This window comes from Tetranychus urticae, chromosome 1 (assembly GCF_039701765.1).
Source record: "Tetranychus urticae isolate SD_2017Ah chromosome 1, NJAU_TeUrti_SD_1.0, whole genome shotgun sequence".
Lineage (NCBI taxonomy): Eukaryota > Metazoa > Arthropoda > Arachnida > Trombidiformes > Tetranychidae > Tetranychus > Tetranychus urticae.
In genome coordinates this window covers 21672308-21689384 of record NC_142958.1, presented here as the reverse complement: position 1 = coordinate 21689384, position 17077 = coordinate 21672308, and the positions used below count along the sequence as shown (strand labels likewise).

Here is a 17077-nt window from a genome sequence, read left to right as displayed (position 1 = left end):
TATCGAAAATTTAGAATCTTCAAGATTCTACAAACGGAGTTATAAAACTTTATTACTCATGCTATCATTTTTTATTATTTATCAATAAGAGCAAATGGTTACTTATGAATATTGATAATTGAATAAACTAGAAGATATTTTCTTGGATGTAAAGTCATATTAAGTTATAGCAAGTAATAGATCTAATGTTTGATCAAAGAATGGTGATTGTGGGTTAAGCCTTTCTCGAAATATGAATGGTCAAAGTTTTCAGGTCACCGTCCAAAATCAAGAGAACTGTAAATAACTTGAAAAAATTGTTTGATGTCCACAATTGTCTACAATTGATTTTTGTACACGATATGAGGTTTTAGTCCTCTAAATCATACGGTCACAAAGATCTGTCGATTCAACTGAAAATCGAACTTATCTCTTTATCCCAAAACAGAAAAGGTTATTGATCATAATAAGTTCCTTTTCTGGTTGCCTATCAAAACTCATCCCATGGAAATAAATCTCTTGAAAATATCTTGTTCCAAACTCGTACAAAAGCGAATCGAAGTTTCAGCTTTGACCTGTATTTGCTTGAAAACTATTAATCGGAGAATCATTTTAATAGCACTCATGGACTCAGTTTTGATGCTTCTACAGACCCATAGAGTCTCAACTCTTTACTCGACGTATCCCACAATCCACAATCGACTCAACCAGTGCCTAAACTTGCATCATGTAAAAGTAAAAAGTTGATTTTGCATATCAAGTAAAGGAAGATTGTTTATTATGCTTGAATTTGCTATTATTCAAACATTTTTTTGGAGTTCTCAGTGCAATTTTTACTATGCAGTCTCCACTCAGATCTAGATATTAATATTTAAGAATGCGATTAAGTACCCTGAGCATGTATTATATTGATGCTACTTATGCTGATGGGTTGTTACTAAAAAGATACAATTTACACAATTGTTACATTTATGAATCAAACTTGACACAAATGGGCAAAAACGGGTAGGAATAAATTTCTTGCAAATTTAGACTTTGATCGTTTGTAGGGACACAAAAACTGTGTCGATTTGTGCTACTAAAATGTTTCTCTAACGAAAGGTTTTCGGGCAAACAGAGGTTGCAGTTGCAACTTCGATTCGCTTTTGTGCGATTGTGGAATAAGATTTTTTCAAGAGATTCATTTCCATGAGATAACTTTCGATGGGCAACCAGAAAATGAACTTATTTTGATCAATAAATTTTTTCTGTTTCTGAAAAAATAGATAAGTTCGATTTTCAGTTAAATCGACATATCTTTGTGACCGTATAATTTAGAGGGCTAAAACCTCATTATCGTGTACAAAAATCAATTGTACACATTGGTAATTGAACACTTTTTTCAAGTTATCGACGGTTCTCTTGATTTTGGTGATTGACCTGAAAACTTTGACCATCGATAGTGCGAGAATGGCTTAACCCACAAGCATCTTTCTTTGCTCAAAAATTAGATCCAATTATGGGCTATGACAGTGTGTGATTATATATGCAGGAAAATCTGACCTAATCAATTTAACTGTGAGCATTCAAAGGTAGCCATTTACGTTTATTGATGAAGAATCAAATCTGTCAGCGTAAGTAATTCAATGCCATAACTTCGTTTGTAGAATCTTGAAGGCCCTAAATTTGCGATATATCTAGAGTTCATAATAGAAACTAATGTTTGATCATAGAATGATGTTTGTGGGCTAAGCCATTCTCGCACTATTGATGGTCAAACTTTTCAGGTCAACGTCCAAAATCAAGATAACCGGTGATACCTAGAAAAAAGTGTTCAATCGCCAAAGTGTACAATTGATTTCTATTCAGGAATACGAGGTCTTAGTCATTTAAATCATACGGTCACAAAGATAAGTCGATTTTACTAAAAATTCAACTTATCTATTTTTTCAGAAACAGAAAAGGTTATTGATCAAAATAAGTTCATTTTCTGGTTGCCTATCAAAACTCATTCCATGGAAATGAATATCTTGTGCAAATCTTATTCCAAACTCGCACAAAAGCGAATCGAAGTTTCAGCTTTGACCTGCATTTGCTTGAAAAATATTGATCGGAGAATCATTTTAATAGCACTCATGGACTCAGTTTTGATGCTTCTACAGACCCATAGAGTCTCAACTCTTTACTCAATTTGGTTCTCAAACAGTGTTAAAACTTGCATCGTGTAGCAGTTAAAAGTTGATTATGCATAGCAAGTAAAGGAAAAGTGTTTATAAGCTTACATTTGTTACGTTTTAATTACTTTTATTGTAAAATGACCATTTTTAGCCTAATTTTTGCTTTTAACTATTTGAGAATTAAACTGAGCATTGATTACATTTCAATATTGATGCTAGTTTGCTCATTCTATCGATAATTTAATATGCTACTAAACTGTTATTAAACTGCTAATGTGAAAACTCTTGTTATGTATCGTACTAGAGAAGACTTATGTTTAAATTGCTACTGAGTCCATCTTGATACAGCAAGTAGTCTGTTTTGTGTCCTAAAACATCTCTTCAATGAATAAACAATAAATTTGATTCCAGTTACGACTTACGACGATGGATGAATATAAATTTGCAAACTAAAAACCAATGATAGACGCTCTGTCTTGTTTTTACGCTTTAATTCTGATGTTATGTACACATGGTTCATTGATATTTTACAAATAAAATAGGTTATTGGACTGAAAAGGGAAAGCAACTTTATTTGGAATGGTATCAAGAATAGGATTAACTGTGCTTTTTACGATTATTTTAAATGATTTTGATGCAAGTTGTGGACAATGGTTAACTATGACCATAAAAACTTAGCTTAAACTTAATATTCGTCGATGAAATTTCTGATAAACATCAGCGATCGAACAATTTTGTCGACAGCTCTATTGATTTTGATCATTGACTTAAGCACTTTGACCATCAATATTTCGAAATTGACTATTAGTCTATTTGCAAAATGGCCGTCAACAATAAATTCACTAACTTATTGATACATTTTTATATGCCATTAAGCTAAACAACAACAACCTGCATCAAAATACGTTTGAAATCGTAGTAAATTTAAGTACCGTAAACCCTATTCTTTATACGATTCCAAATAAAGTTTGACATTGCTTTCAGTCCATTAGCCCATCTTTTACACGCAAAATAATCCAATGGTCAATGTGTAAATAGCATCAAAATCAAAGCGTAAGAACAAGACAGAGTCTCTATCATTGGATTCTAGTTTAATTAAACATCATTTATTTACAATATAAGTCAAAATTGAAATATAATTAATGTTTATTCATTGATGAGATGTTTTACGACACAAATTGGACTGAGTTTTGTATCAAGATGGCCTAAGTAGCAACTTCAAGCATCATAAATCGTATTCTTCAATACGATGCATAACAAGAGTTTTCACATTTGCAGTTTAATAACGCATTAGTTTACTGATTGAATTAGCGAAAATAGCATCAGTATTGAAATATTATCGATGCTCAAGGTGTTTAATTTAATTCTTGAACGATTAGACTAAATAGAATAGCAAAAATTAGACTAATAATTGTGAATTTACACCGGGAAATGCTTAAATCGTAGCAAATTCAAGCATAATAAACACTCTTCTTTTACTTACTATGCAAAATGATTAAAATCAAATAAATTTAAGTACCATAACCCTATTCTTGATGAGTTGTCAAAAAAGTTTGACATTGCGTTTCAATCCATCAGCTATTCGCAAAATAAGCAATGGTTGAAGTGTACATAACATCAAAATTAGAGCGAAAGAACAGGAGATGGGATTCTAGTTTAATAACCTATTATTGTTGTAGTTTATTGATGAAATTAGCGAAACTAGCATAAGGTGATCAATGCTCAAGGTGTTTAATTCAATTCTTAAATGCTTAATAGCAAAAATAAGACCAATTATTGTGATTTTACACCAGGAAATGCTTACACGCAAATTCAAGCTAAAAAACACTCTTTCTTTACTTTCTATGCATAATAAGCACTATTTACAACTTTATACTTTTATACGAGGCAATATTTAGCACTGTTTGAGAACCACTTTGAGTTGAAAGATGACACTTTATGGGTCTGTAGAAGCATGAAAACTGCATCCATGAGTGCTATTAAAATGTTTCTCCGATGAATAGTTTTCGAGCAAATAGAAGTCAAAGCTGAAATTTCGATTCGACTTTGTACGATTGTGGAACGAGATTTTTTCAAGAGATTCATTTTCGTGAGGTAACTTTTGATGGACAACCAGAAAATGAACTTATTTCAATCAATAACCTTTTCTGTTTCGGGATAAAGAGATAAGTTCGATTTTCAGTTAAATCGACAGATCTTCGTGACCGTATAAGTTAGAGGGCTAAAGCCTTATATTGATGCATAAAAATCAATTGTAAATATTGGCAACAAAACAATTTTTTCAAGTTATTGATAGTTCTCCCGATTTTGGACGTTGACCTGAAAAGTTTGAACATTGATATTTCGAGAATGGTAGTACTCACAATCATCATTCTTCGCTCAAACACTAGATTTTACTATGGGCTATTACATGATATTACTGAATATTGACGCAAATATAAGCTAATTCATTTAATCATGAATATTCAAAAGTAACCATTTGCATTTATTGATAAAGATTAAAATTTCCAACGCAAGTTATACAGTGCTATAACACTTTTTGTAGAATATTGAAAGGTTTAAATTGACGACATCTTTAGAGTCAATAATAAAATCTAATGTTTATTCAAAGAATGGTGATTGAATGGGCTACCATTCCCGCACTATCGATGGTCAAAGTTTTCAGGTCAACGTCAAAAATCCAGAGAACTATCAATAACTTGAAAAAATTGTTTTGTTGCCAATATTTACAATTGATTTTTATGCTTGAGTATTAAGTTTTAGTCCTCTAAACCGTACCATCACAAAGATCTGTCGATTTAACTGAAAATCGAACTTATCTCTTTATCCCGAAACAGAAAAGGTTATCGCTCAAAATAATTTCATTTTCTGGTTCACCATAAAAATACACCCTTACTGAAATGAGTTTCATGAAAGAACCTTATTCCACAAGCGCATAAAGGTGAATCGAAGTTTCAGCTTTGACCTGTATTTGCGCTAAAACTGTTCATCTATGAAACATTTTAAAAGCACTCATGGACTCAGTTTTGATGCTTCTACAGACCCATAGAGTCTCAACTCTTTACTCAATTTGGTTCTCAAACAGTGTTAAAACTTGCATCGTGTAGCAGTTAAAAGTTGATTATGCATAGCAAGTAAAGGAAAAGTGTTTATAAGCTTACATTTGTTACGTTTTAATTACTTTTATTGTAAAATGACCATTTTTAGCCTAATTTTTGCTTTTAACTATTTGAGAATTAAACTGAGCATTGATTACATTTCAATATTGATGCTAGTTTGCTCATTCTATCGATAATTTAATATGCTACTAAACTGTTATTAAACTGCTAATATGAAAACTCTTGTTATGTATCGTACTAAAGAAGACTTATGTTTAAATTGCTCCTGAGTCCATCTTGATACAGTACGCAGTCTGATTTGTGTCCTAAAACATCTCATCAATAATTTTTGATGCCAGTTAGGACTTATTCGATAAATGAATATAAGTTATCGAAATATTAATAAAGTTTAATGATGACCCTCGATATTTCGAGAACGGCTTAAGTCACAATCATCATTCTCTGATCAAACATTAGGTTCTATTATGGTCTATTACGTGATGTGACTGAATATTGAAGAAAATCTAAGCTAATCCATTTGATATCAATATTGAAAACTACAATTTACTTATATTGATAAAGATCAAATCTGACATCGTAAGTAATTCAGTGCTATAATTTTGATTGTAGAATCTTGAAAGTTCTGAATTTTCGATATTTCTAGCGACCATAATAGAAACTCATGTTTGATCATGAATAATGACTATGGCTGCTACCATTCTCGAAATATCGATGGTCAAATTTTTCAGTTCAATGGCCAAAATCAAGAGAACTGTCGTTAACTTGTCAAATTTGTTTGATCGCTAATATGTACAATTTATTTTTATGCTTGTATACTAAGTTTTAGTCTTCTTAATCTTTTGGTCACAAAGATCCGTTGATTTAACTGAAAATCGAACTTAATTATTTTTTCAGAAAAAGAAAAGTTTATTGTTCAAAATAAGTGCATTTTCTGGTTGCTCAGTCAGAGTTGCTTGACCGAAATGAATTGCTTGAAAAAATCTTATTCCAAACTCGTACAAAAGCGAATCGAAATTTCAGCTTCGAACTGTATTTTCGCGAAAACTATTGATCGGAGAATCATTTTAATAGCACTCATGGATGCAGTTTTTGTGCTTCTACAGACCCATAAAGTCTCAACTCTTTACTCGACGTGGTTCTCAACCAGTGTTAAAACTTGCATCGCATAAAAGTATAAAGTTGATTTTGTATAGAAAGTAAAGGAAAAGCGTTTATTATGCTTTTTGTTACGATTTAAACACTTTCTTATAGTAAAATCATAATTATTAGCCTAATTTTTGCTTTTAATCATTTGAGAATTAAATTGAACACCCTGAGCATTGGTTATATTTTAATATTGATGCTAGTTTGGCCCATTCTGTCTATCGTATCTTTTCAGTTATAACCTGAACTTTGTTTCACAATAAAACACAGAACTTGTGAAACAGTTTTAGTTGAAAACCCCAGTTAAATCTCAATCAAAGTTCACTATCTCGATAACATTAGGCAGTCGAAAATATTTTATCAATGTTCTTCCGTGAATAAAATCAATATTTGCAATATTTATTATTTTTTAGTTTCTCTCTGGATTGTATTGACTAATAAAATGATAATCAACTTCATTATCATGAGCTGGATTTCCCACTCATGTAATCATTTGTTGATTATGTATTATATTATCTTTATAATGGTTAGTGTATAAGTATTGGGAATTAAATATTGAACCGTTGAAATGAAAAGATTCACTCCATCATCTTAATCAACCAAGACATGATTCCAAGATTCTTATAAATCAAACTCTTTATTCAGAAATCAATTAATTGCGCAGTAATTAGTGAAGTAAATGAGTTACAATAGTGGTCAGGGTTGAGTTTAAATAAGATTGAATTTTATTCAGTTTTCGGTGGATGAATATTCATTCAATAAAAATTGCAAAATAATTTGTCAATAGGTGATACAATGTAATTTATACCTAAACATGCTTTTTAACATAAATTAAAGGTTTTTTTTAAAAAAATTAGACTAAGAATTGTAAGTGTTGAAGTGTTTAAAGACCTCATCTAAAGACACTCAATAATTTGAATAACCTAGGAGTGAAAATGTCGAGAGATTGACTGATATGATCCCAACTAGTTAAATTTAACTGCTTGATTAATGCCACCACGAATGTTTTCTTGATCAAATGTAATGCTGAAAATAGCTCCAGCGTCAGGCTCAGCTTGTAGCTCGTCTTGGGAAGCTCCGTAGGTAGCTGAGGTAACATAAAGTGTCCTGAAATCAGGCCCTCCCCAAGTGGCTGAGGTTGTTTTACTAGCTGGTGTGGTTATGATTCCTAAAACTTTACCTAAGTAAATATCAGATGAAAGTAAACAAATGATGAGTAAAATAAATTTCATGATTATAATGCGATAAGTTTACCTGTTTCTGGGTCAATACGTGAAACTTTCTTTCCATTAAAGGAAGTCACCCAAAGTTTATCGTGTAAATCAATTGTCATACCGTCAGGTACTTCACGGCAACTTAAACCATTACAATCTTTGTAATCAATAACTGTCTTACGGTTACCTGTAAATCATGAAAAAGAAAGATAAAATTAACAACTTAATGAGAGAAATAAAAATGCAGAATAAAATCCCTTACGTAAACATAAGAGTCATTTTTGGTTAATTTAGATTCACTTTAGGTGAAGTGTTTTTAGTTTGGTTCAAGTAATATTTGGTAATAGTGGAGATGATGTACTTACTTATGTTGCCAGATTGATCATCATAATCGTAAACCCAAACTTGACGTGCCATTGAATCGATGAAATAAAATTTGGTTTTACAAGATGACCAAGCTAGACCATTTGCAATTGTAACATTGTCTTGATGTAAAGATACTTGTCTATTGTGATTGAGAGAGTAAAGACTTCCAAGATTAGGAGCAAAGCAACCAGGTTTACGTTCCCAGTTCATGGTACCAAACCAGAGACGACCAGAAGGATCACATTTACCATCGTTAACTCGAGTATCTTTATCATGATCAACTGTTGTAATTAAATCACAACTCTTTTTTGCCCAATCTAAAGTGTATAGGGAACGATTCTTGGAAATGACAAACTGACCGGCTTTTCCTTCTATTGGCACAATCAAAGTTAAACCAGGCTCAAAGTAAATTGATTCATATTCAAGTGTTTTCGTGTCAAGGTAATAGCAACCACCTTTAACCAGATCAACATGATACAATCGACCAGTCTTCTCATCATAATGTGGCCCTTCGCCAAGTTCAACAGTATATGGTGAAATCCGCTTCAGATTGTGGCGTATCTCTGGCAAACTAGACATGTTAAAGCAGAAGTAGTTTCCTTGCAAACAATGAGCAACAGGTTAAAATAATAAGACAGAGAATCTCAGAGAGGGAAAGTTTGAATGAGCAAAGAATAGCTAAGCAACAATTAAATTGACGTTAACTAGTCAAATTGTTAAGCAAAAAGTTGACTTCTTAATTGAATTGGAAACTACAATTTCAACGTTTTATATACTCTTTGGTTTATTAGATTGTATAGAGATACAAGCAAGCCATGTGATGACTGAACAGCTTTACAGATATATAATCTGATACTGCCCCCCGGTATAGTCTTATGGCTCTACATTAAGGAGATTTACAATGATTTATTAATTAATTACAATTAATTTATCTTATATTACTAATATATTATGTTAAGAGATAAAATTTATAATAATTTTAAGGTTCTGTATCCATTGCTTCTGAGGTTTTCCATCGGCTTTCTTTTTCTCTTTCCATTCTTGTTATGATATATTTTATCCATTTGTCAATTGTTTTCCATTGTTTTGGTTTCATCAGATCAATATTCCAATCCTTTAGCTCTCCTGGTACCTGTAGTATCTCTTCATCCTTCAGGCATTCTTTCCTCCATCCCCTCACCTCCTCACATTTAATTAAGATGTGTTCCATGGTCCAATCCTTACTTCCACACACACAGTTACTCATCCTGTTATGAGCTTTTCTTATTAGATAAAATCTGAGATTATTTCGAACTTTTCCTTCAGGGTATAAATAAGTCCATATACTTTTTTTGGATTTCCACCATGTTTTATAGATGTGTTCTGCCTCTTTGTTAATATCATCCTTGATTTTATACACCGTTTCTTGTCTTTCTATCCATTCTTCCACTCCTTCTAGAAGTGGTCTTTTTTGTCCATCATTCCTGATCCATCTCCAATCTTTATTTGTTATTTTGGACATTATTTTAATTATTTCTTTTGAGAAGATACTTTTGGAAAATAGGCTTGCCTCCATTTCTTTCGTTATCATTAGTATGGCTTCTTTAGATCTATCTCTATTCATCATCTTTACAACATTGTTTAGTGCTACAACTTGTATTTCTTGAATTGATCTAGCTTCATTTGATTTATATATTTTTGTATACTCTTCTGATTTTCCTTCTCTCATTATTTGATACATAAACCAGTTTGATTTTCTCTGAGATATGATTACCCATTTTTCTCCAGTTGATTGATAGGTTTCCTTGTTGATTATTTCATTTCTCATTTGGCTTGTGCATTTGTTTGTTTTTCTTGTAATTTGCATACTTTCTTTAATGATGTTAATTATATCTTTGTTATGTCCTTCCAATAGAATTATTTTCTTTGAATGTCTCTTAGGCAAGTTCAGCGCCACTTTTATTGTACCCAGAATATTTTCTATTATAGCATCTACTCCTCTTTTAATTATTCTTGGTTCTTTTTGTGTCAGTAAGATTGATAGTGCACCTTTCCTGATTTTTTGTATGATTAAGGAAGATATTATTAGTTGTTTTGCTCTTTCAGGTAGATACTTGATGTCTGGTTTGGTGCTCCATTCTTTTGATATTTCACCCTTTTGTTTATTCATCATTTCATTGTATATCTTTATACCATTCTGTTTGCTTATGCCAATTATTGGTTCCCCAAGAATTTCAAGTTTTCCTTTTTTTATGTCTTCTAGTCTGAAAATTTCCGTCTTCGTCTCATTTATTTCCAGGTTTACTTTCTTCATTAGATTGATTACTTCTTGCATTGTTTTTTCCTTATTATCTGTTATTATGATGATATCGTCAGCAAAAGCTTTTATCATGATTACTTTTTCCTTGATTTCTTTGAGTATTGTGTCTATGGATATTATAAACATTATTGGTCCTATTGATGATCCCTGCGGTGTTCCTTCCATTTCTTTTTTGTATCTTGTTTGCTTGTTAATATCAATTTTCAACCATCTGCTATATGCAATGGAGTTTAGAAGTCCAAATGTCGATTCTCCACAGTACTTTTTTATTTTTTCCATGGCTATACCTGTGTCCACTTTATCAAAAGCTTTGGAAATATCCAACTTAATCATGTAATCATTATGTTTCATCCTTTGAATATATTCAATTGTATCCGCTATCATTTGTTGTCTATTAGTATCTTCCATGTAGGCATATTGAATTTCATTATCTACCATGGCATCAATTTTTGCTAATAGTCTCTCTGATAATATCTTGTCCAGTATCTTCATTAGATAATTTGCACCCTTGATCATTCTTGCATTTTTGTTATCTGATTTTGGGACAAAGCCAATTCCAAGTGTTGATACCACTTCAGGTATATGTGAATATTCAATTATTGTCCTAATTGTTAGTAGTATTTCTGCCTTATTGTTTTCCATAAATCTTTTCCATTTGGATTGAGTAAATTCATCTGCGTCCAGACTGGATGTGTTACTTTTAAAGTTCATAACCATATTTATCTCCTTTCTGGTGATTACTCCTCTGACATTACTTGGTATATCCTTGTATATTGGTTTATCAGTTTTAAAATCTTCAATTTGCTTGTTCCTTGATCTTATCATGTCCTCATTTAATTCCATTCTTTTTATACCAAGGTATTCCTTTATATGTTTCCATAGTTCTTTATTTGTTTTAGATTCCTTTATTTTTAATTTAATGCTCTTTGTTATTTTAAGAAGTTTCTTTGTTTTATCAATTCGGATCCATTTCCCATTGTTATTTGGGAAGTTTATTATTTCTTTGGACATTCGTATCACTGGACTATGCTTTCCCCATCTCTTTTCTATCCCTTGAACCGTATTGAATTCCCAGTTAAGTTTCCAAGATGATATCTTTAGTATTCTTTGTTGATTTAAATATTTCTTTTTAAGTATTATCTTCGATACCACCGCTCTGTGATCAGTTAGTGCTAGTGTGATAATTCGTACCCATTTTACTTGTAGATTTTTGCTAGCTATGATTAAATCCAGGACTCTATTTCCTTTGGTGTATGTTGCTATTTTGCCATCATTGACTACTTTTAAGTTGTATTTTTCAATTATTTCCCTTGTTGTTTTACCAATCATGATTGGAAGATGATTTTGCTTTTGACCCATATCTGACCATAGTTCATTGTGGGCATTAAGGTCCCCCATGATGATAATGTTTTTTCCTTCAAGTCTCTTGATCAGTTTTTCCATTATTTCCAGTTGTTGATATGCTAGTTTGACTTGTTCTAGACTAAAATATCTCATGTAGCACGATATTACTATTACTTGTACATCCTTAAGGAACACTGCTATTAAGCATTCAATATCGATTGGAATTCTTTCATATTCAATTTCACTTGATAGCACTAAGGCCATCCTGCTGTTTTGGATGATATTTGATGTCGTTTCAATTTCATTTATTGCTTTATGATTTATTTCACATATACATAAACAAGTTTCACTTTGATACTCCGTTTGATTTATAACTCGTTGAGTGATAGAGTTAATTTTATTCACATTTACTGTAGTAAAAAGCATGATGATTTTGTTTAAATCACTTCATAGGTATGTTTCAAGGTAAGAGTTTTAAGGTATCTCCAAGGTAAGAATTAAGGATTAGTTGGGTTTAAGATGAAGAAAGATTTGGCGGTTAGATTTAAGATTAAGTTTTAATTTGCTCTTTTACTTTCTAATTTATTTTCCTTATATATTTATATGTGTATGTATCTCTTTTATTTTTCGAAAATATGTCCTAATTTGAATTAAATTTAATTTTATGCCTTTTGTTTTCCCTTATTTTGTTCATTGATACATTTTACTTCTCTTAATTGATTTCAGTCACATCTCGGGATCACATATCTACTATTTTTGTTCTTGTATCTGATCCTAAAGATGATTTCTTATTTTTTTGTTTACAAAATGCTAGTTAATTTTTTGCTAGCTAAATTTGACTTATGAGTTGAATTACTCTTCTTTTTAACTTTTTTATTGTTAGTTATTCTTTCATCTCTTGTGTCTTGGTAATATAGTTCTTATTTTTATTACCTCTGATTATGGCAGATTATTTCCATAATATTTCATGTTTTTTAATATTTCGTATTTTACTGGTAAGTCCTTATTGCTTCTCCTGCTTAATTTTTTCCTTTAATTCTTTCTTTATATGATATCCTTTTTCTCTTGATTATTCAGATACAGGATTTGTTTTACCTTCTCAAGCTATCCAAAGAGTTGTTTCTGGGCAATATGTTCATAATCCTGTTTTTGCCATTGTCTCATCCTTCCATTTAAGGATGCTGATTCTCACCTTGGTTGTGAATTCTCAGTTACATATTGGTACTATTTCTGTTTTATATTTCCGCCTATACTTAACGTTGTTTTTTAAGAGTTATATTTAGATATGTTTAGATCTATTTAAATATCTATTTGCATATATATAGTGAATTATTTTTCATCAATTATCGATAAAAGTTTTCGATAGATCAATTGTGGATCTATCTATTTTTGACTCGCTTTATATCTCTTAGCTAGCTTTTTAAATCATGGTTCGAAACTCTTAATTATGGAGTAAAAAATCTTTTAATTACTCATGTTTTAGTACTCATTACTAATTATTTTTCTTTTATTTTCCTCCATCTTTTTATTAATCGCTCTGGATTATCTCTTTCATACCTCCTTAGATTTTATGTTCTCTTTTTATTTTATCTAAGAGATCTTTTTTGTTTCAGGTAAGTTTCTTGTTTTCTTTGATAACTCTTATAATTTTATAGCTTATATTAATTATCATTGTTTTTCTCTTTTATTCTCTTTATTTTCAGTTATCATTATGTCATTGTCCACAGGATCTATTCAGTCTATCATTTCTGGTCGATTTATTTTAAATCCTAAATTACAGTTGGTCAGTATTTCCATGGGTGATGAAGCTCATCGTTATTGCCAGATCTCTGATGGTATTGATTCTCATCCTTGTGTTATCTCCATTGTTTCTGGTCTGGTCTTGCGAGAAGGATTAGTTATTCAGTTGAAGAATTACTTGTATCATTTTTCTCTTCAATTCAATAAGAATATTATTGAGATAATTAATTTTGATATTCCTGATGTTGAACCTGGTATTCAGGACTCAGTTCCTCCAGCATCTGACACTGATCTGTTAAACCTTTCAAGTTCTGCCACTCATCAACTGGATATAAATAATGAAGATATCAGTGCCCAGGATTTATCATCTGACACTGATCTATTGAACCTTTCAAGTAATGCCACTCATCAGCTGGATATAAGTAATGAGGATAACAGTGCCCATGATTTATCATCCAATATTGCTCTGGACAGATCTCCTTCTGATCATACTTCTGTTATTTCCCGTCCATCAATTTTATCTAATATATCCCCGGTGTCAGCTACTTCTGGATCTTCTTTACCCGTAATTACCCCTACAAAGAGATTAGCTGATTCTATTTCACCTTATTCCCTTGTTTTTACCCCAGCTTCAGCTCTTTATGCCAAGAGAAGCAAAAATTTATTTCTCGAACCTATTCCTATTAAGGATTTATCTTTTCAACTCTCATGGAAGATTAAGGGTCGAGTTATCAGAAAAGGAGGTCTTGGAAATATGAAGTCTGGGAATTGGCACTGGTTTTGTTTCGAGGTGTCTGATTTATCTGGTACTATCAAGATTAATGCCTTCAAGCAAGAGAGTACCAGATTTTTTGACGTGATAAAACTTGGTAAAGTTTTTTCTATTTCCAATGGAGATCTTGTCCCAGTGGACTCATCTAAGTTACCTTATAACCGCACTGGTCATCCTTATGAGATAACTTTAAAAAATACCAGTGTTATTCGGGAGGAGACCAATTTTAACGAGGAAGATTACCCCAATGCTACTTTTGTCAAGATCTCTTCTTTAAAGAATATGTCCCCTGGTGCTGTTATAGATACTCTAGGTGTCTGTATTTTTTCTACCCTGATAAGTAATGGATCTCGTCGCTCCGTTTTGATCTTGGATGACTCAGCTGCTGAGATCCGAGTATCCGTTTGGAATTTGTCTCCTAGTGATTTTAATCCTGCTATTGGATCTGTTATTGTTCTTAGAGGAGCTAAGCTCACACATCAATTCTTCGGACGTATTCTTACTATATCTAGTGTTGCTACTGTCGAAGTGGATCCAGATATCCCTGAGGTTCACTCTCTTTTGGAATGGTTTAAAACTCATGGAGCTACCAGTTCTTCTACTTCTTTATCCAGAGGTTTTGTTGGGGAGACTTCGCTAATCAATTCCCTACCTTTATCACTTCAGAGTAACGTTATTATGTTTACTAATCTGGAAGTCTCTGTTCGTTCTGGCAGTGGATATATTTATCAAGCTCATACCGATTGTGGTAAGAAGGTCCAGATTTATAAAGGTAATATACCTGTCTGTGAGGAGTGCAAGGATACTCGTCCTGATTTATTACATCAGCTTGTTATTACTCTCCAAGTATCTGATTCTTCTGGTCAAGCTGAAGTGGTTGCTTTTACCGATGTTGCCTTGGAGCTTCTAAATATCACTCTGGATGATGTCCCAGGAATTACTAATGATGATATTACCTCAGCTTTGAATAGTTTTACTGATAAAAACTTCAAGTTTTGTGTTAAGTCCCGGGAAACATTTTTCCATGGAAAGTCTCACATACAGCACTCCATAAAGTATTTCACTAAGATCAATAGTCCTGAGATTTAATATATTTATTCTTATTAAGCATAAAAGAAGAAGTTTCTCATTTTTCACATATCACTTTATTCTTGACCTCATATTTTCCTTTCAATTTTGTAGTACCTGTTAATTTTTGACTCTTCTTCACTGATCTGGCTTTATATCTCTTTCAGATATTTCAATAAAGTTTTATTTATGTATCTTTTTTGTTTCAATCTGTCATTTTATTCATTCGGTGAGATGCTTATTTTCTTCTTTAAAATCTTATTCCCTGTTAGAAATTTCCATGTATGTAAGATAAAAGGCGTCCTAACGCTTTTTATTCTCAAATATAAGGAGAGTATTCTTGTAATTTTGTGTTTCTTTATTTTATCGTTTCTTATAGTCTTTTATTTTAAGTAAATTTTCATCAAAGTTTTACATGCTCTTTTATTGTGTTGAACACCGAATGTGTCCACCTGAAAAGGCAGTTTTACACTTTATACAAACTTTATATTTTGTCTTTTGATAAAACTTGTATTGGTCATTATCAATTTCAATGGTCCACTTATTCTTTAAGATGTCATTATATATATCCTCTTTTTTTATATAAATTGTAACAATGTAGTTTTTCTCATTAATTTTAATTTTTCTAAAGAAAAGTGTCTCATTGATATGTTCAAGATATTTCTCAAAGAAGTAGTTTATCACTTTTGCTATTTTTGATTCTTCCACACTTTTTTGAAGAGTAATTATTTTGAAATCCACCAATATTATCTCCAGGTTGTCATCCGTGATCTGTATTATTTTCAGAATATTATCATTTGTAATATTCTCTCTCATGTGATGATATACTCTTTTATGTTCCTTTGTAAACTGAATCATTTGTTTTATTTCACTATCTGGCTTCCAGACGTACCCTTTCCGATGGGCAATCACTACTTTAATATTATCGTTGTATTCTTGATTCAACATTGTGTTTAATTCCTCTGGTATCTTTCCCGCACATATATTATTCCCTTCCATTTGTGACTGTCCACTTGACGATGGATAATCTTTCTTTATTTCTTTTACAGGAGTATTCGGTGTTATAAAGTTGGCAGATAGTTTTGAGATGATTTGAACAATTTTAGTTAATAGTTCTATTGTCGGCTTATCTACTGGTGATTCACTTGATGCAGCTACTAACGTAAGTAGAGCTAAACACGATTTTTGACTGATTCTTGTTTTTATCAGGAAAGTCTCAACATCACTTTCAAGGAGATTTTTCACTAGGTTAATAATTCCGGGTTCATACAGATTAGTATCTGGATTTATAAGGTCAACTTTTTTGGATTTATTCATGGTACACAGTTTTCAGGAGGTTAGAGATTCAATAGTTTATTTGAGATAGCAAAGTATACATGCTTGTAACATTCAGATTGATTTTACTCTTTTTAAAGTATATACTTAGGAAGTGGAAGTATAATGGTTTTCCTCTATTTCTTCTTCTTGGGGAGGGAATCAAATGGATTTCCCTTCTTGTTTGAGTTTTAATTTTCTTTGGTATTTCTTATTTCAAGAGATTGCTTCAATAGATATTTTCAGTTTACTTAAAAGTTCCTGTCTATCATTATGGAGTGATAGGTGATATCACAGAAGTCCATTTTATTTTCTATTTCAGTTTTAAATTTTGGACAATCCAAGGTAAATGTTGCATGAGGACCTTTGCAGGTAGAACATTTCTTTGGGAAAGGACAATTCATTCCTTTATCATGAACTCTAGAACATTCCATACATTTCTTGTCTCCTCCACAATAACCATGCTTGATGGAACCACATCTCCTACATTTTCTAATCTCGAAGTGGTCTGACAATGTATAGCTCTTATTCCATAATCTTATTTCTCCATTGTTTTTTTCTAT

General features: G+C 31.7%; 2 protein-coding genes and 1 long non-coding RNA gene across 3 annotated transcripts; 2 read left to right on the top strand and 1 right to left on the bottom strand.

Annotated features, from left to right (window-relative positions):
- Window positions 1-7099: 7099 nt before the first annotated feature.
- On the bottom strand, window positions 7100-8708 carry LOC107362627 (regucalcin). The gene is made up of 3 exons (XM_015929729.3): window positions 7977-8708; window positions 7652-7798; window positions 7100-7577 (listed from the first exon to the last, which is right to left on the bottom strand). The coding sequence occupies exons 1-3, from the start codon at window positions 8554-8556 to the stop codon at window positions 7363-7365; spliced, it is 942 nt and encodes a 313-aa protein (XP_015785215.1). The 5' UTR covers window positions 8557-8708; the 3' UTR covers window positions 7100-7362.
- Window positions 8709-12423: 3715 nt separating this feature from the next.
- Window positions 12424-13550, top strand: LOC149094767 (uncharacterized). The gene is made up of 4 exons (XR_016201070.1): window positions 12424-12615; window positions 12698-12841; window positions 13186-13233; window positions 13324-13550. It is a non-coding gene; the product is annotated as an uncharacterized LOC149094767 (long non-coding RNA).
- A 52-nt stretch (window positions 13551-13602) lies between these two features.
- LOC112539807 (uncharacterized) lies at window positions 13603-15221 on the top strand. Its single transcript, XM_089265923.1, has 2 exons — window positions 13603-13614; window positions 13773-15221. The coding sequence occupies exons 1-2, from the start codon at window positions 13603-13605 to the stop codon at window positions 15219-15221; spliced, it is 1461 nt and encodes a 486-aa protein (XP_089122049.1).
- Window positions 15222-17077: the final 1856 nt, after the last annotated feature.